General features: G+C 39.1%; 1 protein-coding gene across 9 annotated transcripts in view; it reads right to left on the bottom strand.

The window, feature by feature from the left end:
• DOCK10 (dedicator of cytokinesis 10) overlaps positions 1-27974 on the bottom strand; it is a 278160-nt gene that overhangs the window by 151604 nt on the left and 98582 nt on the right. For all 9 annotated transcript variants that reach the window (XM_074398952.1, XM_003925467.4, XM_074398949.1 and 6 more), the window contains exon 2: positions 13956-14075. In XM_074398952.1, the coding sequence (XP_074255053.1) occupies positions 13956-14075 (120 nt within the window). The remainder of the gene's footprint in view (positions 1-13955; positions 14076-27974) is intronic.

Raw genomic sequence — 27974 nt, 5'->3', positions numbered from 1 at the left:
GTGGTACCAACAGCTGAGATCTTGTACACTGCACATCTCCCAAATCATAGTTATTCATTTAAACTGCTCTAGGTTAGCTGCTGGAACAGAGAAGAATTTCCAAACTCATCCTCAGTATTGGAGAAGATGGGTAGGGAGAGGTCAAGGGAGTTTTGTCTTCCGAGTTCACAGCCCTTGTAGGCAGCTCTGCCACCAAGGGTGGCGTCCTTCCCATCATTCCTTCTCTTCCAATCCTGGACTCTTATTTTCTCCAAATCTCCCCATTCTTCACTCTTGATGTAAGCTCGGTGAGTGCACGACATTTTATTTTGTTCACTTATAACCTCAGTGCCTAGTTGGATACCTATGTAATTCTTTGTTGAATGTACTGACTGTTGTGTATATGTGTGTTCCATCAGAGGATGAGAGTATGTGGAAGCATGAGTGTGGTGGTGTGTGAGTATGTGAGCATGTGCAATTGGATGGGTGTGTCTGTGCAATGAGTGTGTGGAGTGTGTGTTCATGAGAGTATGTTGCATTTGAGTGAGTGTGCTCATGGGGTGTGTGTGTATGTGTAGTGTGAGTGTGTGTGGTGAGTGTGTGGTGGATGTGAGTTTGTGTGGTATATGTACAGTGTGTGTGGTGTATGTATGTGTAGTGTGTGTGTGTGGTAAGTGTATGTGTGTGGTGTGTATGTGTATGTGGTATGAGTGTGTGATGTGTATGCATACATGTGTGGCGTGTTTGTACTTGTGTGTGTTGTGTGTATGTATGGTATATGTATGTGTTTTCAGTCTGTGAGCATGTACAGTTGGGTGTAGTGTATGTGTGCAGTGAGTACATGTGGAGTGTGTTAGTGTGTGTGCATGAGAGTGTGTTGCATTTGAATGAATGTGTATGTGTGGTGTGTATGTGTGGTGTATGTGCAGTGTGAGTGTGGGTGTGTGTGGTGTGTGTGTATGTGTTTGCATGGTGTGAATGTGTGTATGGTATAAGTATGTGTGTATGTGGTGTGTGTGTGTGTTTATGGTAAATGTACGTGTATGTGTGGTGTGTATATGCATGGAGTGTGTATGATGTGTGTATGTGTGTGTTTTGAGTTTGTGAGCCTGTGCAATTGGGTGTAATGTGTGTGTGCAATGAGTATGTGTGGAGTGTTAGTGTGTGTACATGACAGTGTGTTGCATTTGAGTGCATGTGTATGTGTGGTGTGTGTGTATGTACGGTGTGAGTGTATGCATGGTGTGAGTGTGGGCCTGGGTGTGGTGTGTATATGTGTGGTGTGAATGTGTGTATAAGTGTGTGTGTATATGTGGTGTGTGTGTGTTTATGGTAAGTGTATGCATATGTGTGGTGTGCATATGCATGATGTGTGTGTGGTGGTCTATGTGGGTGTGTATGTATGTGTGGTGTGTGGTGAGTGTACGTGTATATGTGGTGTGTATGTGTGGTGTGAGTGTGTGTACGTGTGGTGCATGTGTGGTGAGCATGTGTATGTGTGTTGTATGTGTGGTGTGTGTGTGGTGTGTGTGTGTAGTGTTTGTGTGATGTGAGTGTGTCGTGTATGTGAGGTGTGTGTATGTGTGGTGTGAGTGTGTGTGGTGAATGTATGTGTGTGGTGTGAGTGTGTGTGGTGAATGTGTGTATGTGTGGTGTGTATGTGTGATATGAGTGTGTGTGGTGTAACTATATATGTGTGGTGTGTGTATGTGTAATGTGAATATGTGTAGAGTGTGTCTGCATGTGTGTGTACATGTGTGAATGGTGTGATCTGTCAGTGTATGTGGTGTGCATGTGTGATATGAGTGTGTGTGGTGTGTGTATGTGTGGTGTGTGTATGTTTAATGTGACTGTGTGTAGAGTGTGTCTGTATGTGTACGTCTGTACATGTGTGAATGTTGTGATATGTCAGTGTGTGTGGTGTGCATGTGTGATATGAGTGTGTGTCATGTGTGTATGTGTGGTGTGTGTATGTGTAATGTGACTGTGTGTAGAGTGTGTCTGCATGTGCATGTCTGTACACGTGTGAATGGGTGTGATGTGTCAGTGTGTGTGGTGTGAATGTGTTGTGTGACTGTGTATGTGTGGTGTGAATGTATGTGGTGTGTGTTGTGGTATGTGTGTGTAGAATGTGTCTGCATGTGTATGTACGCATGTTAATGGGTGTGATGTGTCGGTGTGAGTGTGTCTGCATGTGTATGTATATGTGTGAATGGGTGTGTGTGTGTATGTGTGGTGTTAATGTGTGTGGTGTGTGTTGTGGTATGTGTGTGTAGAGTGTGTCTGCATGCGTATGTCTGTACACGTGTGAATGGGTGTGATGTGTCGATGTGGGTGTGTGTGCATGTGCACATGCATGTCGGAAAGCAGGGGTTTTGTATCCTGTGAAAGAAGAAGAACGTCATGTAGATCTAACAAGATCCGAGAATGAAAAATGAGATAAGTAGGTTCTAGATACATCAATGGTGAAAATGAATGCTTGCCCTAAAGCACAGCTGTGGGCTGAGCTCCCTGGGCCACTGCACTTGCTCCAGGATTTGACTGCAGCTGTATGAACAGAGCTCAGAGGAACTGTGGTTACCAATTCAAACCAGGCATAGATGCAGAGAGCAAGCATAGTGCCACAGATGGAACAGGGAGAGGTTGCTTTGCATGCAAAGTAAGATAGAGCCAATCTGGATCTTAATATTTACATTTTTTAATTTTAAAATAAAAAAAAATTATTATTTTTTTTTAGACAAGGTTCATTTTGTTGCTCAGGTTGGAGGTTGGAGTGCAGTGGTGCAATCACAGCTCATTGCAGCCTCAACCTCCTGGATTCAAGTGATCAGCCTCCCCAGTAGCTGAGACTACAGGTGTGTGCCACCATGCCTGGCTAATTTTTACTTTTTTTGTTTTTTGTAGAGACAGGGTCTCACCATGTTGCGCAGGATGATCTCCAGCTCCTGGACTCAAGTGATTTGCCTGTCTCAGCTTCCCAAACTTTTGGGATTATGGGCATGAGCCAATGCGTCTGACCTACATTTTATTTTTATTTTTTTGGAAATAGAGTCTCACTCTGTTGCCCAGGCTAGAGTGTAGTGGTGTGATATCCACTCACTGCAACCTCTGCCTCCTGGGTTCAAGCAATTCTCCTGCCTCAGCTGCCCGAGTAGCTGGGATTACTGGCGCTTGCCACAGTACCCAGGCTTTTTTAAATTTTTTTTATTTTTTTTATTTTTTTATTTTTAGTAGAGATGAGGTTTCACCATGTTGGCCAGGCTGGTCTCGAACTCCTGACCTCATGATCCACCTGCCTCAGCCTTCCAAAGTGGTGGGATTACAGGCAGGAGCCACTGTGGTCGGCCCCACTTTATATTTTAAATTCCTTTTGAGTTCCCTTCTTCAAGTTGCTTCTTTTATGCTATTCACTTTGTTAGAAGATAAACACAGTAAATAAACTCTATTGAAATTTTGTAGTAGAATATTAAGAACCATGGCTAAATTGAGCTTTGGGGACTATTGCTGAATTTAAATTATCTGGGATGCCTTTGTTTCCTATTTGATGGATAACTTACAGATACATGGTCTTGCTTGGTTTCCAGGGAACATTACATTTTAGAATCTACTGGGAACATTAGACTTTTTTCTCTCTAATTCAAAAAATTTCTATATTATGGCCATTACTTAATAATTTTTTTGTACAAAAATGCAAGATATTCCTCTTTTTCATTTTCCACTTAGAGTCTCCATTATGGCTTTCTTGACCTTTTAAAAAATACTGGGCTTGGTGTGGTGGCTCATGCCTATAATCCCAGCACTTTGGGAGGCCAAGGCGGGTGGATCACGAGGTCAAGAGATCAAGACCATGCTGGCCAACATGGTGAAACCCCGTTTCTACTAAAAATACAGAAAAATTAGCTGGGCGTGGTAGCACGTGCCTGTAATCCCAGCTACTTGGGAGGCTGAGGCAGGAGAATTGCTTGAACCCAGGAGGCGGAGGTTGCAGTGAGCCGAGGTCGCACCCCTGCACTTCAGCCTGGCGCCTGGTGATGGAGTGAGAAACTGTCTCAAAAAAAAAAAAAAACCAAAAAACAAAACAAAACAAAAAAAACCAAAACAAAACTACTGTAAGTCTGATTCTGATGGACAGCAGAGTAACATTGGTCAAAATTAAGCTTATAATAAAGTAAAACATAAATAATAAGATCTAAATTGGTTCTATCATACTTTGCATGTGACACAACTGCTCCCTGTTCCATCAATGTAGCAAACTTACTGTCCCACTATGATCACTGCTCTGTGACATAATAAAATAAAGTGGGCTAGGCATGGTGGCTTACACCTGTAATCTCAACACTTTGGGAGACCAAGGCGGGCAGATCACCTGAGGTCAAAAGTTTGAGACCAGCCTGGACAACATTGCAAAACCCCATCTCTACTAAAAAATAAAAATAAAAATAAAATAAAACAAGTATATATATATTTGGGCTTGGTGACAGGCACCTGTAATTTAGTTACTCAGGAAGCTTAGGCAGGAGAATTGCTCGAACCTGGGAGGCAGAGGTTGTAGTGAGCTGAGATCACACCATTGCACTTCAGCTTGGGCAACAAGAGTGAAACTTAGTCTCAAAAAAAAAAAAAGAAAAAAGAAATTTCAAGGACTACACAAGGTTCTGCTTTAAAAACTGTCGCTCTCTTCTCATTTTAGAGCCCTTTAATGTGTCTCCACTGAAGCAAAAATGAATTGATCAAATAAGAAGGAAACTATAAACAGTCATATTTGGTAAGGGTTTTAATATGGTTACAGATAATTTTTTTCTTTTCTGAGAATCAGATGCTTTCAGACCACTACAGATTGCCTTGGCCACAAGAGACTTCCTGTTCTCTTTTATAAAACTCGGGTCAACAATTAGCACAGCTCAATAGCATAAAACGGATGTGAGACTGCAGTGGAATTCAGCTGAGCTTCTCCTTTGGTGGTAGAATTTTATAAGGAGCCTATCTCTTGTCCAGAGGTCAGGCATTTGGAATTAAAAATTGTCATGAAATGAGGCATGCAGGCCTGTCTTTATAGTTTCAGGTCCATGAGATTGGGACATCCTTCCCTGGGGCCCTGTCATTTTCTGGTTCCTTGTAGCCTGCAATGGGTGGTCTTGGGGATTTTGTTACAGCTGCCAATGTGCTGCCTACACTGGCCACAAAACACTTCATTACAAGCTCATCAGGACCATGTCTCAATTGGTAAGAGGTCAGTGTAAAAGTCTAAAACAAGGACGCTTATCCTGTCTTGGGGCTGAGAAAAGCTTCTTCTGACAGTATTGTAGCTTCCACCTGTTCAAAAATGGTGGTGTTTAATCAATCAATCAAAGCTTGGACAGTTATAAGCCTCAAAATAAGAACTGTTAACTAAAACTTCATGATCAATTCCAACCCTCAACATGTGTTTAAAAGTGATTTTCTCAGACACTGATATTACCTTTTATTCTATTAGAGAATGTCCTTAGATTACATTAGGTGCTTCAGAAGAGTATTACTGTGATTTTTATCTTACTTATTGTTTAAATACATGAGAATATTACTTCAGTATCTGATTTGTGCTTTAAAGGGAAGTTCCTTCTTGTTTTGCTGGGGTTAAACTGTATGGAAAATATACAAATAATGAGCAGTTGCCTATTATTGGATAGCAGTCATTCCAGCCAAGTTAAGCATGAGGACCAAGTGTCATAATATTTAAGTCATATAGTAGGGATAGAAATCTGTAAGAAGAAGTTCAAGGTGTTTTACTCTTGTATTGACAAACTACTGAGCCAGTCATTTCACTTTTTTGTGTGTGACTTATTTTCTAGGCTCCAAAACGTGTCACATCTCCTTTGAAGAGGTGAGGACCAAACACTCTACCTAGGGGAAGATGTGAACATTCATAGAAACAAGGTGCTCCATCAATGTAAAGACACCCACTGCATCAGGACCTCCCCCTGGCAAAGACTCTAATGTCTGTGGTCCGAGTTTACCATCCAAGAAGGCCCAGTGAAGAGGCCTGCCTGCTTCCAGGTTTGCAGACACGATCCAGGGAAGAGAAATGGGCTGAAGCAGCCAGTACTGGTAACTCTCACTGGCTCCAACCCACATGGCTGCTCACGTTTCTCTTTCAGGGGAGCCTCATTTCTGCACAGGGCCTTTGCCCATCTCCTCTGCCTCTTTAAAAATCTTTTTTTTTTCCCTCATTCTTTCAAAATCTCAGGTTTTGTATGGGTGCCAGCTCCTTTTGAAAAGCTTTCTAATTCACCCAACACACATTTTCTCATCCCTCAATGCTATCACTTACTCCCTGTAGCACACAGGAAGTCTGGAGCTTACCTATAGAGTATTTCAGGCCCAAAGGTTATACTGCTGATGAATTCAACCAATCATTTTACTTATGTGTTTTATTGTTTATAAGCAAGCCACAGTACATCTGCTTTGAGAGTAAAATATAACAACTGTAAAATGTGTTTTGCCATGTTCCTTATTACTCCTTTGCTATGTTTGGTTCATTCCTTTTAAAGAATAAAGTGCTTGTATCCAGATATATGTTTTCATGATTCTTTTGTACCTTTCCTATGACCATGTATACCACCTCTACCCTAATACATAGAATGGTTTTCTTAAAAAAAAGTCTAATTGAAATACAATTGATATGTCATAAAATTTATCCTTTAAAATTGTGGAATCAAGTGATTTTTGGTATATTCACAGAGTTGTGCAACCATTACCACTATCTGATTATTAAACATTTTCATCTTGCAAAAAAGAAACCCCATATCCACTAGAATTCACTTCTCATTTTTCCATCTACCCAACTCATGGCAACCACTGATCTCCTTTCTGTATCTATGGATTTGCCTATTTTAAGCATTTCATGTATGTGGACTATGTGGTCTTTTGTGACTGCCTTCTTTCACTTAATAAAATGTATTCAAGCTTGATCTAAGTTGTAGCATGTGTCAACATTTCATTCGTTTTTATGGCCAAATAATAATAATATTCCATTGTGTGGATATACCACATTCTTTTTATCCATTCATCAGTTGATGGATTATTTGGGTTATTTTCATTTTGGGGCTATTATGAATAATGCTTCTATGAACATTTGTGTCCAAGTCTTGAGGACATACATTCTTAGCACAATCAAACACAGACCAGAGTCTCCACACACATTCTTACTGAAATGAAATAAGCAACTTGAATGGTTTCACAACAGTACTTATTTTGTAATGGCATCACTCGCTGTGGGATCCAGGAAGGTAATATTTCTCCCAACTTGTGTGCCTTCTTTTTCTAAGAAGCATCTGGCCAAAAGCATGCTGTTTAGACAGAAACTAATAGCAAAAATCAAGGTACTTATGTTAGGCTTCTGTCCTTCCAGTTGCTCTGTTTCCTTGAACAACAGCCTTTCTGAATATTACCTTCATTATCTTATAAATGAGAGGACTATTATAACATAGAAATAATCTAATTTGACAAAGACTATTACTTAGCTTTCAAGTTGCAATTAGAATGTTCTTACATGAACACCAAGAACCATTTAAAGCCTGCTTTTCAGGCTCAAAAACCACAGATTTAAAAGAGGTTGAGATTCTTATAAAATGTTAATCTTTGTCTCAGGAAAAAAAAAAAAAAGAAAGAAAACTCATGACCTTACTGAGTTGTAATTTAAAACATATTCAGTCCTTTCTGCTTCCTCTCCAAGAATGACCCCTGTGGTTGAGTCTGGAAGTCCCCATATACCATTTGCTTTTTCTAGCTAAAGACATACTATGAAAAGAACAAGCCATTGGTATATTATGATATCCACCATTCCCTGAGTTTTAATAGTAAGCCAATGAAAAGTGAAGAATGCCTTGAAGTGCCCGGGGACACAGTTCTTACCTACTAATATTAAGATGGAATGTGAGAAGATAATGAGACTTCTGGGCGGTGTGATTGTAGTCACGTGACACAGACTTTTGACTTTGAAAATCACACTGTTCAGTGTTGAAAGTCTAAATGTTTAAATGTAAGGCCTGCTTCTTAATCATATTGGTGTTCTGGATATATATACCTTAGGTCACTGCAGGTCATCCATGAAGGTAAATTGAAATAGAGTTTTACTGGTGTGGACAGTATTGAAGTACAGGTGATAGGTGGTCTTCCTACACAGCGTTCAGTGTTACCAGCTTTCAGACGTCAGAACTTTCTTACTTATGGTTTCTCCTTCCCAGAAATGATCCCACCTCAGGCTTTCTACATCTTTTGCTCAGGAAGAAACTCATTTCTGACTTTCTCAACTTTTGTTCTGCTATTTTGCATCAGCCTCTTCTTAAACGGAATCATTTGACAATATGATTCAATGTGTCCTTGAAACCATTCTTCTTAGCCCCTGCTTTCTTTTCTTACTTTCTTTGCCTACTTTACTGAGTCACACGCTTTGGTGACTAAGTTCTTTATTTTTTGTTTTGTTCTAGAGTTTCTATTACTACCAGCTTGAAAAAGAAAGATGAACAAAAGTAGCAAATGCAATTATTGAAGCAGTACATGTTTTGGCAATGAATGGGTTAATAAATACATCACTACTGCTTATTCTTACTGAATCATTAAGGCACACGTAGTGCAGAAGTTCATACTGCTTAGTCCCAGAACCCACATACCAGGGGGAGTAGCTTTTACCTGGTGTGACAAAATAGGAAAGTGATTCTGCGTCAGTCCCTTAACCTGGAAGAAAACTATTTTAATTCAATTTCTGATAATCTGTTGAACGTCCATGAGCTAGACATTGTGTTGGGTACTTGAAGTATAGATACGAACTGATTTCTCCCTTGCCTAGTAACAGAAAGGAAGTGAATGAGTAAGTGAATCAGTACATTCACTTACTCATTCAGTGGCTCACGCCTGTAATCCCAGCACTTTGAGAGTCCAAGTTTGAGGCTGCAGTGACTTGCCACTATACTCCAGCCTGGGTATAGAGAGAGACTCCATCTCTTAAAAAAAAGTACTGAAGAGAGAAAGCTAACCTTTGCCGATATCAGCTATGAGCCAGGCACTATATTAGAAGAATGGGCCTCTTTAAAAAGGGAATCGTGTTCTTAGTGCTGTTTTTTAAGGTGATATGTTGAGTTGTGCCAAAAAGGGAAGTATTTTTCCCACCATCAAGCAAAAACCAATTACTTCATCTTCTTTATTCTCAAGAATTTTGTTAAAATCGCCTTTTGGTTCCTCAAAGTACTCAAAGGATCAACATTACGCTCTAAAATAGCAATCTAGATGTTTCTGAAAGATAATTGATGAAATAAATATTTATTTTCCACCTGCTTTGTGCCAAGTGCTGCTTTAGTTGCTGAAAATCTTTCAGTGATCGAGACAGAAGACATCTTTGTCCTGCTGGAGGCTACCATCTAACAGTGAGAAACAAGTGACAGAGGAGTGAAAAAACAAAGCAGGATATTTCCCAGAGGTGACAAGTGTTATCAAGAGAAGCAGGTGGGGTGATGTTATAAAGTAACTGGGTGTGAGGGCAGTGTAGGGTTGGAAGTCAGGGATGCTTCCTTGTAGAGATGACATTTAAACTGAGTTGTGATTGAAAAATAGAAACCAGCTATACAGAGGGTGTAAAGGCCCTGTAGAAGCCTGGCAAATTAGGGGAACAAAGGATGCTTGATGTCTATGCAGTGACTGAGGGAAGCAGGCCAGATGAGGGCCCAGAGATAATGGGGAACCAAATGGCAGGGGTTATGGGGGGAGCTGGATTTGACTCTTAAGGCAATGGGAAGCTACTGAGAACTTTTAAGCAGAGGCATGACATTATTTAATTTCTGTTCCTGACAGTTTCCATTTAGTACTGTGTGTGAATGAATCAAAGCAAGCAAAGAAGAAAGCTGGAGGACCAGTTACAAAGCCACTTCTTGGGGTGGGGTGTGTGGTCCAGGCACAAGAGGTATTCGGGGCTTGGGACAGCAGAGTTAATAGAGAAAAACTTCTAATATATACAGTCGCAATGTAAGAACACTGCCTTGGTGAAAGGTAATCTTTTTGGTGTACCAGGTACCAGATGAAGTCTCTGATTCTTGGTATTTCTTAACCATAAGCATTCTTAATCAGCTTGCTTTTCATCCATAAAAGGGCATGAGCTCCTTAAACACAGGGCTTTTGCTTTTCTTGTCAGTCTCACTAGTCAAGGAAGTGCTGTTCTATATTCAGCAACTCGTGGGTGCTGAATAAATATTGATTAAACAAACCGAGTAGTGAATCATGTGTGCTGCAAGTGTGGGTGCTTGGTAACGTGGAAACATATGAGTGAGTTGAACTCTCCAATCTGAGGGGCAGAAACTGGATGAAGGACATTTAGAGGGAGGGTGGGAACTTTTGGAGCTGCCCCTCTCCTTCCATCCTGCAATGCCTTGGGACTGGGGAGGTCACTCTGTGACCGCTTCACATTGGCTCAGTGGAGACTGACCCCACACACCCCAGAGGAGCCTCACACACCGCTCAAGGGAGAGCCAAGGTAATGATATGCTTGCCGACTGCTGGACACTTCTTGTTGGTGTGCTACAACCCTGAAATGTGACATAGGCTGTGGATGATGCAGGTAACATCAGAGATTTAAAGACACGTCTTTATTCCACAAAAAAGGTGAGGATAAAAACCAAAAGCGCATGCAGTTGTACTGTAGGGCAGGGATCAGTCAACCCTTTCTGTAAAGCATCAAAGAATAAATCCTTTCCAGCTGTTATTTCTCTGTAGTCACTACTGCAACTCTGTTGTAACCCTGCCTTTGCATCATAAAAGCAGCCACTGTCAAGAGGTCAAGGAATGGTGTCCGTGTTCAAGAAAACTTTCTTCATGGATATCAGAATTTGAATTTCAGATAATTTGAATGTGTTTTGAAATATTATCTTTTTTCCTTAAAATGTTTGAAAAACATAAAAACCATTCTTAGCTTACCGTTCATAAAAAATAGGCAGCAGGTCACCCCTGGGCCACAGTTTGCCAAATTGTACTCTGCAGTGCAGGAAAAACGAGGAACAATCTCCACATATTATTCAAAACCAGGCAATTTTATGCAGAGATAATATTCGACACTATCCTTTTGTAAGTTGCTTAATGCAAATTAAAATGTATGCATTTGGAGGATGTGACATTTGCGGATAGTAAGGATTAGGTGGCATCAGAAAGCTCTTGGGCAGAGATTAATTGGGAAAGACTCTTCAAACCACACTCCCTACTTCCTCTAGGCTCCATTTTGTGTTTTTCCCACAGAGGCCAGATGAGCTTTTCATATTTAGTGATCCACACTCAGTCATTTTTTCTCCTTTTTGAAACACTCCTGTGACTTGCCCTTGCCTATAGTTAGAATAAAATGCAAATGCCTTATCCTGTCCAGCCATGCCAAACTCCAATCTTGGAGCTCTCCAGGGCCTTTGCACCGTCTATACCTTCAGCCTGAAACATGTCTTCCCCATAACATGGCTGATCCTTCTTGAGAACTCGGAACTCAGTTTAAACGTCATCTCCTCCGAGAGGTTTGTCTTTGGTCACTTAGACCAACATAGTTCTTACCCTACTGAGATTCTATCATCAGATCCTGCCTGGTTTTATTTTCCTCACAGAACTGGTCTTTATCTGAAATTATCTGGTAAATTAATTGGTTTACTTAATTTTTTTTTTGGAATAAGTAAACCTTTAATAAGTAAACTCACCAAAAGGTGAGGTCCCTTAGAACTCCAGGTGATTTCTAATTACTGTTGTCTCCATGCATAGAGTAATGCCCCATCTTCAGTATTACACATTATGCATTTGCTGAATGAATAAAGGAAGGAAATAGTGGGGTGTGTTATAGAATGGTATATTGGTATGTTTAGAACTGTGCTGGTCTTTTACCCTAGTTGGGAATGAGGGTGACTGTGTATGATGGGCCAGGATGGGGTGAGAGAAGGAAGGCTATGGCCTTGAGAAACAGGCGAGAACCACATCTTGGAGCAGGCATTGGGCCATGCTGAGGTGACTGCACTTCATTTTGAAGGCAATGGGGAAGGCACGGAAGGGTTTTAAGCACACACAGAGTAAAACAGTTCAGTGCATTTATTGGAATGTTCATATTGGAAAAATAAAGAGTTATTATTGTATTGCTGCTATACTGCTAAGGATGGTGAAGCTCAAGGAATAATCAGAGACATTCCTCAATTTAAATGAGCATTAAAAATGCCAAAACAATTCAAACTCAGTGCAAACGTTACAGCCCATCTACCTGCATCCTCCATTCTCTGTGTGAGCTAGGAGGCCTTGAGGTAGCATTTGACATATTTCTGAATGACACAACTAGGAGAAAAGATGCTCCTGGATTCATGATTTTTGGTGTTGTTTGACATAAGGAGGCTGTTCAAGCCCAGGTGTGGTGGCTCACACCTGTAATCCCAGTGTTCTAGGAGGCTGAGGTGGGTGGATCATTTAAGGTCACGAGTCAAGACCAGCCCGGCCAATGTGGCAAAACCCTGTCTCTACTAAAGTTGTAAAAGTTATCCCAGGGTGGTGACAGGTGCCTGTATTCCCAGCTACTCAGGAGACTGAGGCAGGAGGAGAATTGCCTGAACCCGGGAGGTGGAGGTTGCAGTGGGCCAAGATTGTGTCACTGTACTCAAGTTTGAGTGACAGAGTGAGGCTTGGTCTCAAAAAAGAAAAAATAAAGGGAGACCGTTCATCAGGTTAATCTTCAGTCTGAAAAATGAAAATAAGGATGTGGAATTTAAAAAAATGTGGTTTAACTTTATGCTTACAGTTCAACTCCAAGTGGCCTGGTCCAACCACGGAAATGAGATTTCTGCATGAGATAAGTCTCTCTCAAAATGTGCCAGCACTCAAGTGGAAGCCGTTTAAAAATTTGAAAAACAGATTGGAAGAGTTTCTTTCTTTCTATTTACAGATCTGTCTCCTTTCTTCCATGATTGTTTATACTTGGAAAATAATATTATTAACTTCCATATACCTTCTTTTCCATGAATCCATGGAGGAAAGTGAAACAAACAAACAAAAACAAACAATCCTTTAAAAGCTAGAAGCCAGGTCTGCCCCTAAAGTAAGAGAGAAAATGGAAGTTGGAGGCTGTTTGAGGAATGTGTAGGCACTGAGACCCATGCTCCCTGATCGAGGTTTGCAAGGACAATAGGTGTTTCACAGGGATACCCTTCAGCTGCCTTTTCACCTGCTTTAAGAGGCTGAGGTTTGTGATGTCTGAGACTATCTTTCTTTTAGGAAGAGACAGGCAAGTTTACTAACTGCCCATTGAGATCTCTGTTTGCATAGTTAGATATTAGATCACCATTTAAAAATTTTAAGACCACATAGTAACAGTATTTATGTCTGGAACATGTGGGTGCTCACCATGCAGAACTTTATGTTTATCGCCAAAGCAAATTTCCTTTTCATTCATTACCTCTACTATCCTCAGAGGCTGTCTATTCGCTAGTGTGCATTGCCCTAAAGGGGACTTATCTCAGACTGCAAAACTCTCCATGACTATGTTCCAGCCTACCGTTCTTTGCCTCCAAGTATCTTCAAACCAAGATGAAGGGTAATTTTTAAGAGCTGCATCTTTTGTACTAATAGAGTCCTGTCTTTGCCATTGGTTGGTTTCAGTTGCTTGGAAGCTTTCAGTTAGAAATGGCTGAGGGAGGAAGTACTCTGGGAGTCCAGGTAAGGCAGTGGTTAGAAACCCATATATTGGTGGGCACACGAGTGCCAGCTGGAGCCGGGCAATGTCCTGGGCCTTCTGCCAGACCCCAGTGGCCATTGACTCTCTGAGCCTCCGATCTTTCAACTTGAGGGGGCCCTGGGATACTTTCTATAACTGTATGTCAACTTCTGCTGTGGACTGTGACATAGGGTGGCCACAGGGAGGGCTGGGCTCCCTGAATCTACAGAGAAAGGCAACGACCCAATCTGTAGGGCCCTCCTGAATCTAGATGGCTTGAGACGAGAAGACTTACTGAAAAGTCGTCACTGGGGAAGAACAGGAGATCTTGAAGAGGATCATTCCGGTAAGTCTTTTCAAGTTCTTCAATGACTGTCTCATAATCCAAAGGCTCAAGAAGCCTAGGCTTTTCTTGCTGTAGAAAAAGAAAATATGGTATTAAACAATGACATATACTATCTTCCTTTTCTGTGCCTGGATGGATGTCATTTCTTAGTTATCACTGAGGCTTTACCACATAATCCTTCCAATGCAGTCACAGAGACTCCAGGAATTTAGGGCAAAGCCATGTAACTATTATTTCCAGATTTGAAATAATATGAGAAAATCCTAAAATACCTGATATCTCCTGCAGATTCTCAAGCTGTTTTTATCGAGTACCCAAGGCTCAGGATACCCACCCCTAGTTGTTTATGTAAATTTTATCTTTGTCAACTTGAAGAAAGGCCTTCTGCTTTCTGGCTATGGCATTAGGATGATTATCATCATTTCTTCTGAATTAGATACTTCCTCGTGAGTTCTGCTTGGGTCAGTTTTAAAATGTTGGCACCTTGCTAGCAATCAAATTATCACAGGTGGTCTTGGTTGTCACAGACGCATGGATCCTGTGTCAGGATCAATTGCTTGGCTCTGAGCCTCTTCGTCTCTACAGAGAGAAGCTAGGTCATTTTCTAATGGAACTAAATGACAGGACAATTATGGATGCAGTGTGGGGAAAATGGATAAGTCTGAAAAAATAGCCCGATAATCATGTTGCATTAGATTCCTGAAGCCAAGAAGGAATGCACTACCCTAGAAGAAGCCTCCTATAGTGCCCCAAATGAAATACTAGAGAGATAAATGCAATTGTTTCATGACAGGGTTGATGTGTTTGCTCCAATTGTACAGAACTCATAAGGTGAGAAAAATGGAACATCCCCTGCTGTAAAAAGAAACAAAATCCAAAACAGAAAACCAACAACACAATCTGCATCCTCTAACCCTTTTGATGAAGCATGTATGCAACCTAAATGAAAAGCGGTGGTCCTCTGGGTTATTTTGGGGCTCCTAGAAGCTTGAGTGGTTCCCACAAAATTTGAATGCTAAGGTGATCCCTTAAGTGAAATAAAATATTATTTTTCTTTTCACATAAGTGACATCAACAGATATTTTCCCACCAAACTCTTCCTTCCCCACACTCACACATGCCATGCTTCCTCATTTGCAAAGCCTGCAGAGTTGGCTTTGATTCCTAAGATTTTTCTTTGGAAGATCTTCTGATAAAGTCCTAGAAACTTTCGTCGACATTTTAATAAATGCTAGTGGGCTTCTCAAAGTAGCAGTCGATAGATATTTTGACAATTTTCCAAATGTAAAAAATAAAACAAAATGTGAACATAGTGGACCAATGGCAAGGATCATCATGTACTTCTTACATCAAAACAAACAAACAAACAAACAACCCAGCTCACTTCACAAATGCTTAAGGAAACTAAAGGCAATGTCAGGTGAATATTCTTTCTAGGAAGTCCTTCAGAAATGGTGGCTAGTTCAGTAAAAAAGAAATACCCTATGCAATATTTGGAGAAAAGAAATCCAGTTGACCAACATATTTAATGAAAGAGCTGTGAGACATTGAGTATTTTGGGGCAGAAAATACAGAGATGCTATAGCATGAGTTGGGTAGCAAAAAAAAAAAATTCTTTTTGGAATCACTGCCTTTTGATATTACTGTTTTATTTAGACTTAAGTTCCAACTCCTTATTTCTCAGGCAAAGGTTAATTCCAAAGATTGTAGATTGATAGCTCAAAAGGCAAATGTAGGTTTCAGATGTTTGGTTTGGCACCACATGTATTTTATTTTTAATTGGCTTTGAATGCCTTTAAGTCATGTATTTCAGTCCAGTTCAGTTGCAGCCCTCAGTAGTCTTTATCTTACCCTGCAGCATATTATTTTTATTTTACCAACTACCCTCACAGGCTGTCAAGTCTGAAACATTTGGCTGATTTTGAAACCTCTTTCCCCACCTTGCCCTGCAATGAATGTGTAGGTATCAGATGTAGCAAACAAAACAAAATGTACGGTCAAACCCTTTCAGGAAGCTCTTATGTCTGCCTTAGATTTGGTTGGTTGTTTATGTTCCTAAGAGTTCTTAAGCTTAAGTATACGATGGCCTTTGGTACTTACAGCAATAGCCGGTGATGTGGCTAATAACACTTTTATCTTCTTCCTCCTCACACCAAAGTGAGTAGGAGTATGACAGCGTGGCTTTAGTGTGTACTGTAATTCATAGGTTTAAAGGCAAATCACATATGAATGTTTCGAGAGGGCTTCTATAATAGGATTCTCACTACCTTTTACATTTTATCACTCGTTAGTCCCAAACTTGAACATTATTTAAGGAGTTGGAGACAAGAAGATCTTTAAAAGAAGATCTTTTACTAGGACCCCAATGTTACCTAAAATCAATCCTACCTAAATCAGTACAATGGGCAAATCAGAGCTCCCAAGTCACAAGTTATTAATAAAACCACTGAGAAACTAAATCCTAACTTTCCTTGATATACCCACATAAAACTTAGGGCCTGCAAACATCTGAAGGCATAATTTTAAGTATTCATTTCAGGTATTCATTTGTTCATTCACATCAATTAATGAATTATATTATTAGGCCTTTCCTGTTTAGCATATTGCACTGGGGATATTTTGACATGGGACTGCAATATCCAGCAGATTTACTTCATCTAACTTACTAAGTTTTGGCCTCTGGAGGAATACACTGGTAAAGTCTGATCTTTGCAGTGAATTTGTTGATCACTGTGTAACATCCAAGATATTCAATGTATCATAATTTTGTGGACATAAAGTTTAAAAAGAAATACGTATGTGGCAAATCTGCACATTCTGCACATGTACCCTAGAACTTAAAAAGTATATATATATATGTATGTATGTATATATATATATATGTGTGTGTGTGTGTGTGTGTGTGTGTGTGTGTGTGTGTGTGTCAAATAAATAGCAATGATATATTCCTTAGCATATAGAGCCTGGGATTACACCAGAGTTGTCATAGATGCGTAAAGCATCTGTAGTGGTGAGAATCCGGGCTATATAACCAGTAGTTCTCTCTGGAGCAAGGGAGCTGCCTGCTCAGTGTAAAGAGACAGATGTATACAAGGATGGTGGGATAACTTAATTTCTCACTACCGCTCCTTGCAAAGACATTGAGTGAAACTGGGAACTGAGCAGCATTGATTTACAGCTTTAACAAGGGTTGGGTTGTCCCTTTTGAATTTAATGTGCTTGTTTCTTTTGGAAATGCACCAACAGGGATAAAGTATGTGCCAAGATTGCTCTGAATTGGATTGGACTTTTATAGTGCTTCTTACTCTTTCTCTCGGTCTCTCAAATGAGTAATGAATTTCATTAGCTTTTCTAAAGTCACTCTGCATGGGAAAAGGCACCCACCAGTACCTGTTATTATGCTTCAAAGGGTGTTGCACCACAGTGGTAAGAGGCTCTATTCTTCTTACAGAGAATTAAGAGATTTGTTTGATCTAGTTCCCCAAATCCACAGCTCTCCTCCAAATCAACTTCACAGCAGAAGAATGGGCTCCTCTCACGAAAACAAATGCTTGCTTCCCTTCTACCTGATTTCACTACTGAATGCCAACACGATATCTAAGCCACAGGGTGGTAAAACTCTTTGTAATAGTCTGGGCTACGCAGAGCATCTCAATTGGTTTGAAACAAGCAAGAACAAAAAGTACGCCATTACAAATATCTGAATTATTTTCATCACTATAATTCAAAAGCAAAAGGATAAAGAAATGACGCTGAAGAAAAGAAGCATTTAAAGTATGTAGCACTAGAAACTACATGGTTAAATTATTAACCTTGGTATTTCTCCAGAATGGAAGTACAATCTAACTGAAGCATAAGCTAGACTACTCAGCCTTATTTTGGAAAAGTCCCAAGTATAAAGGAGAGTGCAAGTATAGGTTTTCTATGTTAAGATGCAGCAGAGAGTTTAACATATACTCTGGTGCCAGAATTCCCAGGATTCCAGTGTTAGCACTGCCACTTATGAGCTGTGGAACTCTAGGCATAGTAATTAAAATCCCCAGACACTAATTTCTCCATCTGTAAAATGGTTAAGTAGGTGCTACCTCACAGGATTAAACGAGATAATACTTTTTAAGCCCCTAGAAGAGCCCACACCTATAATTCTCATTACCCAAGTGTTAATAGATAAAGACTTTGGGTTTTTAATGTTCACTAGTTGGGGACTGAAAGCATCAGTATTATAAATTTAAGGTCTAGAAAGAGCAAATAGTAGGCACTCAATAAATACTTGTTGAATAAGTAAGTTTATAGTCTTTCATCCAGATCCAAGAATTCCTTTTCTGGGATTCTATCTTAAAGAAACAAGCACAGATATAATCCCAGATTTATACAAGCATGTCTTTGCAATATTATCTTTGTAACAAGATGGAGAAAATATAGTCGTCCTAATCCAAGGGTATAAGGGAGGAAGGTAGGCTAGCGGAGGTTATACCCAATGAGTCAAGACTCCAGAGCTGCTGTTCTAAACAAATGGTCTTTTTCAGAGAACTGTGTATGGTGGAGAGAGGTTTAATGCTGCAATACACTTTGGGAAGGCCATTGAAATTAGAATAGGGGTTGGCATAAATCTGTGAATAACTATTAGTACATGCCATAAATAATGGTGCATCGCATGACATAAATTTACTGAACTCTTCAATTCTTCAGCAAAGTTAGTGAATATTTTGCACATAATTGGCTTTTCTTTTTGGAAAACACAAAGTGACTGGAGTTCATGATCAAGATGGCAAGCACTGCTACAAAAGAAAAGATAAAGAAAGGGCACTTGCTACCTCAGAAAGAAAGAGGTTAAAGTCATCTTGACAATGGTTCTAGATTCATATCTATCACGACATTAGAGTTTGAGCCCAGAATACCTACATCTTTAAGAATAATACAGGCTAGCTTTAAGAAGGCTAGCTTCTTTAAGAAGGGTACAGGCTAGCTAAAAATGGGAAACAGTAAATCATCATGGATAAGAAATAATTAGAAAATTATGATACATTCATCCTAAGAAACAACACATATGCATTAAAATTAAATTTTTAAAAGTTTGTAATAAAAGCAAAATTTCTTATATATTATGGTTCAGTAAAGTGATAATAAACATGATACAACAGAATAATCACACAATATTGAAGAAATTTAAAGAGAAAAGATTAGAGATATGGATCCTAATATTGTTAGTTTTGATATTTAGGATTTTGCTATTTTGATTGTTCTGTGTTCTCCAAATTTCTATAATAAACATGTATAGATTTCCTCATGGTGGGAAAATGAACTGAGGTTCTCAAAATCATCATTCATTCATGGAAACACTGGGCAGTTATTTGATTTTAAAATTGTTTACCCTTTGAAAATCCACCAAAGAGGGAGCCTAGAAAAATTATAGTGAAACTTCACATAGAAGTTCAACCATTAACAGTTTCAAGTAATTAAGAAAAGATACACAAAACCCTGGGGAAAGGAGACCAGGAAAATAATTGCAGATTATATATGTGGTTCTAGAAGCTAATGTCAGCAAAAAGGAGATGTGCAATTAACAATTTAATGACTAAAATATTTCTCAGCTCTGTAGGGAACCATCAACATCTGGTAAGTTACTTAAATACTCATGTGTATTGATCATTGTCACAAAGGATTAGAAATCAGAATCTCTAGTTGGAAGTTCAGGATCTCTTACCTACAGCTATGTAACTTGACAAGTCATTTGCAGCAGGTGATAAATGGGAAAAAGCAGTGTTGCTGCAAAGATCAAGTAGATAAAGTATGTAAAAGGGGTAAGAAGTGAACCACCGAATATCAGACAAATGTAGATTTCCTTTTATTTGAAAATGACTGAAAATTACCCTACTTGTTTTACCCAAGAAACATATGCCAATCAGCCAATTAAACCAACTACAACGAATTCTTCATGTACCAGGAACTGTCCTATGAGCTTTCATATTTATTATTTAAATTTCCTTAAAATAAAACTCTGAAAATTAATGATTCTATTGGAGTCAAAAAAGGTGGTCATAAGAAAGAGTACTCATATGAAAAAAAGGACAGCTTCTCCTTCCAGAATCTCCTGAATGAAGTCAGGAGACTACTCTATCCCCCATTAAAAAAAAAAAAGGAAAGAAATCTATCAAATTATGCATATCTGCAAATGAACATAACTTTGAAATTCTACCTTTTGTTTTCCTTGAAAAATGACCTAGAAAATATTTTCATGTATTTATACTTGCAGATCAAAAGAGAAGGATTAAATTTAGAATTGGTTTAATATTAAACTCATTAGCTTTGCAAATAGGAAAATCTAAAGAACAATCAATGTTGCAGATACTTTGAATATTTTTCTGTAGCTCTGACCTACACAGATACAAGGTGAGCTCGTCAGCCCTGGAAAGCTAATCAGGAAAACGACTGATGGAATGAGGAAGAGAGAACATCTCTACGGCAAATCCCTCGTGACTGAGGGCCACATATTTGGGATCTACATTTTGAGTGTCATTAGGGAGCCATGTCATGGTTAGTCACCACTGGGGTTGCTCTAGTTTTGTCTACCTGAAGTAGTTATTCTTGGTTCTTTTTTTTGGAAAACCTATACTTTCCAGAAACTCTCTGAAAAGAGTGTTCCCCACTTCCTTTGAGAAGTTTTATGTTTTCTGTGACATGTGGTACATCCTGTGATGCTATTTGGAACTCCCTCCCTCCCTCTTCCTCAGCCGGCACCATTGTTCCCATACATCTGAACCTTAATTCTGTTTTCAATATTCACAACAGAATTAATCCTATATCTGAATGGGTTCTTTAGTTTGCAGAACTATTCATCCTGGTTAATGACACAGAAAAACTAACAAAAAATAGATATTAGTCTGGTACCAATAGAGTAGGCTCTATTAGAGCACCATATTTTCAAATTCTCTTCACATCTTGGCATATGGACAAGCAAATCTCTCACAGTGATGGTTCATGGGGTCTTTTGGGAGACCCCCCCCCCAAAAATTCCAATCTTGAAATCTCCAAAACAAATTAGAAGCAACACAGCTGTTAAGTAATTTCAGTGTTATATCAAGATAACTGATTAGATTTCTTAGAAGAAATAGAAGATCTAAATGACGAATGGATTCTTTAGAGCTTAACTTAATCCAGGACCCTTTGACCTTAATGTAACTGGAATGAAGCCAACTTCCACACCACTTGTGTTTAAAACAAATAAGATTGGAGAAAGTCCATACAGCTGGGTCCAAGGCCGCAGCTGTCAGCCTGGGTCGTGTGACAGATTTAATTCAGCCTTTCATCAGAGGGAGTTCCCCTGGAGAACCTCGAAAATGTTTGAGCTTCAGGAAACAAGGCTACTTTTTCCTACTAAAAAGGAAATGATTAAGTAAAGAATAAGCCATCTTATACTAACCCTTTAACCTTCTGTCTGTCTTGAGCCACACAGTTCCATGAGAATGGAAACACACCAGCCAAATCAAAGTTAACAACTGTGCAGCTGGGCAAACTCAGATTAAGCTGGATTTGGAAATGGTTCCCTTGGTAACAAAGACGGACACAGATCTCAGAAGAAATCAATCAGCAGTAACTCTTTGAATGTCTTAGTCCATTTTGGTGACATAAAGCAGGTGAAGTCGATAAAGCATAAAGTGTTCTGCAGATATAAGGGACGACTATATTGTTATATTCAACATACACATTAGAGTTAGAAAAATCAGAATTTTCTATTTTGTTAACCCTAATTTCATCAGGGAAAGCAAGGATACAAATGAGCTTTTTAGGATTTGGGATATAAAGTGAACTTTCAAATTAAATTTGAATCTTTGAAGTCTTTTTAAAGAAATCTGACCATGTATATCTCTTATGAGCATGTTAAAATTCACACATTTTTGGATAGCAAATTAAAAAAAAATTAAAAGTGGCTGCTTTGTATTTGTAAAGAAGTAGAAAATATCCAGGAATATCTAAATCAAAGTAAATTATGTGTCTCATTTAGTTTTCTAGAAACACTTGAATGATAATAAATGTCATTAAAAATACATCACAACCCAATTACGAGGCTGCCTGACACCAGGGAAATTAACGCCTTGGAGTAAACTGTGGGGAATTTTAGATTAATTTATATAAAATCTGTGATAAGAGCTGTCACCAGCTTAACCTCTGATACTATCTTATTAATAATCACAAAAACATTCACGCATAGGTCAAGTGGTATACACGCACATGTATGTCACACATACAAATGTAAATAATTTTGTTAACAACATGCATTTTATAAGTTCAATATGTCTTCCCATAATGGCAGACCATCTTTAATTTTTTTTCTACCTGTGGCTACTTGAAATTGAATATGCATAGTGAATATTTGTTGTCTTTTGGCCTACGTAGCACTCATCCCACTTTGTTTTAGTACTAGCATTTTAATTTCCTTTTGAGGACTTCTTTCCACATTTCCATAAGAAGCAGCCTTGCTGGGTCTGAGTCTGACCATTTAAAGGGTCTTGATTCGCTGGCATCAAGGGTATATGACCCCAGCGAGGCCCATTCAACCCTTTCCTGCAGAACTCTGAATCTTGAGTAGAAGAATGCAAATAGTGATGAAAGGATTGGAATTGTTTCATTTCTGGGGCAATACTCCCATAAGACTTTCTATTAGTTTGAATCATCAAGACCACCCGTTTCCCACTGTCCTGAGCTTCTCTAAGTCCATTCCTGGTTCTTTTCTGAGCTCATCTCTCCACCCTTCCTTCTGTCCCCTTCTCTGGACTGTATTTGTTTATTGGAGTAGGTTTCTAATGCTTGCAACTATAGGAATCCAACGTGACATAATACAAGGAACAGTGCCTAGAATAAGGGACTATTATTTCCTCAATTTTATTGTTTATTTGGATTTGAATGGTCTTAAAGGAGGACCTCTTTTATCCAATGACCCTTGTCTTTGAGATGTAGAAATTTAGGTTTGGTAAACTCCTGAATTACCAATGCAACCCAAGATTGTCCCATTCTGTGAAAAGAACATCAGGTATCAAGCACCCTGAGAATGGGGGCTTAAGTACACCTTCCTGGTTTTCCAGGGAGATACATTCAGTGCAGCCTCAATCTGTAATTTTCCATTAAGCCTTACTCATTCAACTCATCACTCTTCTATGACACCAGAATGTCTGGAAGCCAAAAGATGAGTTTATGACCCCATTTACTTTAAGTGATGATAGTCGCATACTATAATTTTGCTCTCTGTAGGAGAGAGCAAAATTGTATTGGAAGTTCCAGCAAACTCCTATAATATACAACAGCTAGCAACGGTTTAGGGGTGTCTCATCTGCTGTATATTGTAGGGGTTCACCTTTCTTCCTCCTGCCATTGTCATCTTATGAGTCACATTTGCTATCTTTATTATAGTAAAATTAATTGATATGAGTTTTCTTGTAGAAATAACAGTCATGCCAAATAATTGATGGTAACAGTAACAATAGACACTACCATTTTAAAATAAATTACTCTGTAAATGCCAATAATGGTTATTATTTTTCTACTACCACTATCATAATCAATGGCAAAGGCCATAATCAGTTGTTAATATCTTCTCTCACTGAATGCCCACATCAACCCTTGAGAGATCATTACTGCTTTTTTTTTTTTTTTTTTTTTAATAGACGAGGAAGCTTAGATTTTGAAGACTTCAACAATTTGGCTGCAAGTTGATGGAAGAATTGATATTTTAACACAGCTCAGTTTGAAGCCTGTAGTCCATTCCACTCCACTCCACCAGCTAGAACACAGCCTTGCAGGAACAGAGAACGGAAAACAGAAATGCTTTATCTTCACTCCCCATTGGAAGGATTCTGGAATAGAGCTGTGATTTGGCTTACTATTTCTGCCCCCCTTTTGAGTTTCTGCAGCAAAGAACATTAGAAAGCTGGGGCTGCGATGAAGTCACTGGGCACCTCAAAGGAACAAAGAGGACCAGGCCCAAGGTGGCTCACACCTGTAATCCCAGCACTATGCGAGGCCGAGGCATGCAGATCATTTGAGATCAGGAGTGCGAGACCAGCCTGGCCAACATGGTGAATCCCTGTTTATTCTAAAAATACAAAAATTAGCTGGGTGTGGTGGCATGCGTCTGTAATCTCAGCTACTTGGGAGACTGGGCCAGGAGAACTGCTTGAGCCTGAGAGGCGGAGGTTGCAGTGAGCTGAGATCTTGCCACTGTACTCCAGCCTGGGCAACAGAGCAAGACTCTGAGAAAAAATAAAAAAGGAGGACCGAAAAAAAATTTATAGGAGGTTAAGGAAGATGAAGAAAGAAAATGGAAAGGTAGATTTAAGAAACCATATAATGAATGCTATTAAAGCGGATGTCAACATCCACAATGAATGGAAGTTTTGTACCTGCCACCATCCAGGAAATAAAGGGTTGCTGGGGTCATGACCCTCCTTCCTGTCCATCGTGGTACTCCCATTTTGTAACAAATGGTCCAGCCCATGCTCAGAAGCGTGGCTCACTTCTGGTTTAACTCCTCTCCCTCCCTTAGCAGTCAGCTGCTAGGGAAAGGAAGGCCATTCTTAGTTAAATTGCAGGTACTCCTCCTGTTTCCATCTTGGAAGCAGCTTCTCTGCAGCTCCCTGGCACTTGAGCTAGATATTTCCTGTTGCAGCCCGCACCCAGAATCTTCTGATCTGTGTCCACCTGGATTCTCAGATGGATCAAGTTTCAATGCCCACTTCTCCATTTCTTGGATTGAATTCACAATCCCCAGTTACTCCTGCTTTGCATTTTTCAACCTGTTCATTTATAACATTCATTCCTGCTTTCCTTTGTGTTTCAACCCTGATTCAGCCTTGTTTCATTGTTCCTAGAAACAAAATCCTGACTCCTGGGACCCCATCCATTGTTTTTTTTTTTTTCAGCTAAGTGGCTCATTTCACAATGGCCTAAATAAGCAATGCCCTATGAAGGGTTGTACAAAACAGGTAACACCCAATGAAGCACAGATAACCAGCAAGAGAGGCTGCTCACACTAACATGGAAGATTCAAGAAGAAAAACCTGACTTGAAAGATAGCAGGACAATACAATATAAATAATGTACATTAGAGATATGTAAAATTTATTCAGATTAGATCCTCTACCTATAGTTTTCATTTTAATTTTCCTATTAAAGTGCTAATAGGTTCTTTAAAGGTGAGAGGATGAATTTTCATGGTATCCAGTTTTCCATATACCTTGAAATCCTGCAGTTCAATGATCTGCAAACCAGCCACAACTTAAAAACAACAAATCACATCTATTTAAACAAATTCACATATTTTTATGACTGTGCAGATGATTGATATGGTAATTCAACTTAATTCTGTTTTTAATCTTTCTAAATTAGGACACGCAATTTAGGAAGGAAATGATCCCTTATTGACTGCCTTTGCATCAGAGATCATACTGAAAAATTCTAGCAAAATAAAAAATAAAATAAAAATAGAAAGGCAGTTAAAAAGTTAACCATCAACTGCAGACCACCACACACATTTCAAAAATTAAGGGAAGTGGTTCTACTTGATGATCTAACATGCCAGTTTCATTTTCTTTAAGCTTTTCTCATAGCACAATTGGAGTCTCTCAGTTGTATGTTGTTTGTGATAAGTGGTATTTCAAAATACATTTGAAAATTAGATTAATAATGGAAACTTTCAAAACAACTAGAAATTCTACATAAAATATACAGCTTCAAATAGCATTTTTTAAAAAAAGAATATACAGAATAGTCAATCTGGGTCAAGAGGGTATAAAAAAATTGGAGTTGCATAATTCTCAGGAAGTCACAGAGTTCTAGATAGGTACTCAAGATTACTGTAAAATTAAACCATTTCTATTTTTTTTTAGATTAAGAAATGAGTGCAAGATTTACATAATCATTACAAAAACAGATACGGTAATTGTCAGCAACAGTCACTTTTTCTTCTTTCACTGCAATTTATGAGTATATCCAAAAGTTTAAAAGACATTATAGCTTTTTTCCTTAACTTTAGGACTCATCTTCATTTGTTGGGCGTTTTGTCAACTGAATTGTTCCTTCCCTTATCACTATTCAAATGAATAGGCTCTAAAGCCATTCTAGGGTTGCTGGTTTAGAGTTTAGAAAGCTTAGCTCAATGAGCTGGGCACAGTACAATCAGGCTGTGAGTGGGTTTCAGGTAAATGGGCTTAGACTGCGGATAAAAAGCCATGGTGTTTCTCAAATAAACTGTATCGACACATAGAAAGATCTGGGACCCCAAGTACTCAGCTTGATGCAATTCAGAATTCTGTCTCCTGGGTGACTCTGTTATCAAAAAAAGATTTCCAGGAGAAAAGCGTGACCTGTAGTCCAGTGACTTCAATTGCTACAGTCACTAGAAAGACAATTTCACTGTCCTTTGTCTCTTGTCCTTGGAAATGGAAACATTTTTCTTAGTTTTAACAATGCTACATAACATTTATAACTTTTGCAACACTTGCAAATGGGTTTGAACACTGTTCAAGAATACACAGTACCAAACTGAATTCTAATAAACAATCTTAACACAGCATAGGTTATTATGAACATTTTACAGAAGAGAAAACTGAGGTTTAGCGTGATTTAAGTCACTTGTCCACTCTCATCTACCATCTATCTATATGGTAGATGTAGATAGATAGTTACTATCTGTATCTAGATGAGAGTGGCAGGGAAAATGACCTCATCACAATATCTACTTCAAATTCGAGTGCCCTAATTACTCATTTCACTTTCTTGGATTCCAAAATGAAAATCACATGTGAGGATAATACTTAAGAACAATCCTGCACTCAATACAAGAGACAACCTGTGAAAGCAGATATGCCTATCTTAGGCAGACCAAAAGCAGGCAACTGTAGCAGGAATATCCCCAGTGCCCTCCGTTGTCGAAGAAAGCTAATCACTGTATGAATGATCTTAATTAAATTTGAATGCATTGCTAACCGAATGCTGTGGGAAAATACCACGTCCTTACTGGCTGCTTTTCCCATAGTACTCAGTAGCAATACGTTCAAATTCAATTAAGATAATTCAAAGAGTGATTAGCTTTATTGTATGGTGAGACTCTGGGGACTATGCTCTTGCCAGCACTGTATGTGTGGTCTGAGTAAGATAGACATGTTCTTCTGTTCATTCTCTTTTAGTGGACACAAGAAGTAACTCTCAGGGTGACATAATCCATGATACTTCTAAATTCCGTTGAGATAAACACAGCAGGGAAATTATGTTTCGGGGACAAGATTCAAATTAAAACTAATCTCAAACCAGACATTATTTTGAAACAGTTATCCTCCTTAACAGGCTGACGAGGCTCTTTTGGAGTCAGTAGGGAAGACATATCTGACCAGTCGGGAGGAAGTGGTTAGGCTCTTATTTCTGACCAATAGAGAGGAAGAGGTCAGTTCCAGGACTTGTATATTCTAGTTATGAAATCCCCAGTGGAAAGATTCGAGCTACGTTTCATGGGAAGAAGGCTAGGGGCTCAACTGCATGTATTCACAATGTCAGACACACACTCCTGAGATAGAAACTGAACTAACAGCAGCACAGTACCAATCCTCTGGGCCAGACCTCTAATAAACCCTATTCATGTCAAGTTACTGCCAAATAATTGTTAGTATAAAGAGGGCCTCTATTCATTGAGAGGCAATGTACTTATTCATATTCATAAAGAGCCTATATATATGCATATGTGTGTGCATATATATATTTTCGAAAAGCCATCTGTTTCTATATTAAAGATGTTTCTATGAACAAAAAGATCCTTTATACCTAGAACCGTGGTTCTCATATGGGTGATCAATGATTATCCTCCCAGGAGACGTTTAGCAATGTTTGGAGATGTAATTGGTCATCACAACTGGGAGGTATTGCCACTAGCGTTAAGTGGTTAGAAGCCAGGAATTTGCTAAGCATCCTACACTGCACAGGAGA

The sequence above is a fragment of the Saimiri boliviensis genome, chromosome 5 (assembly GCF_048565385.1).
Source record: "Saimiri boliviensis isolate mSaiBol1 chromosome 5, mSaiBol1.pri, whole genome shotgun sequence".
In the NCBI taxonomy this organism is placed as follows: Eukaryota; Metazoa; Chordata; class Mammalia; order Primates; family Cebidae; genus Saimiri; species Saimiri boliviensis.
The sequence above is the reverse complement of the archived record's forward strand: the minus strand, read 5'-3'. Positions and strand labels throughout refer to the sequence as shown.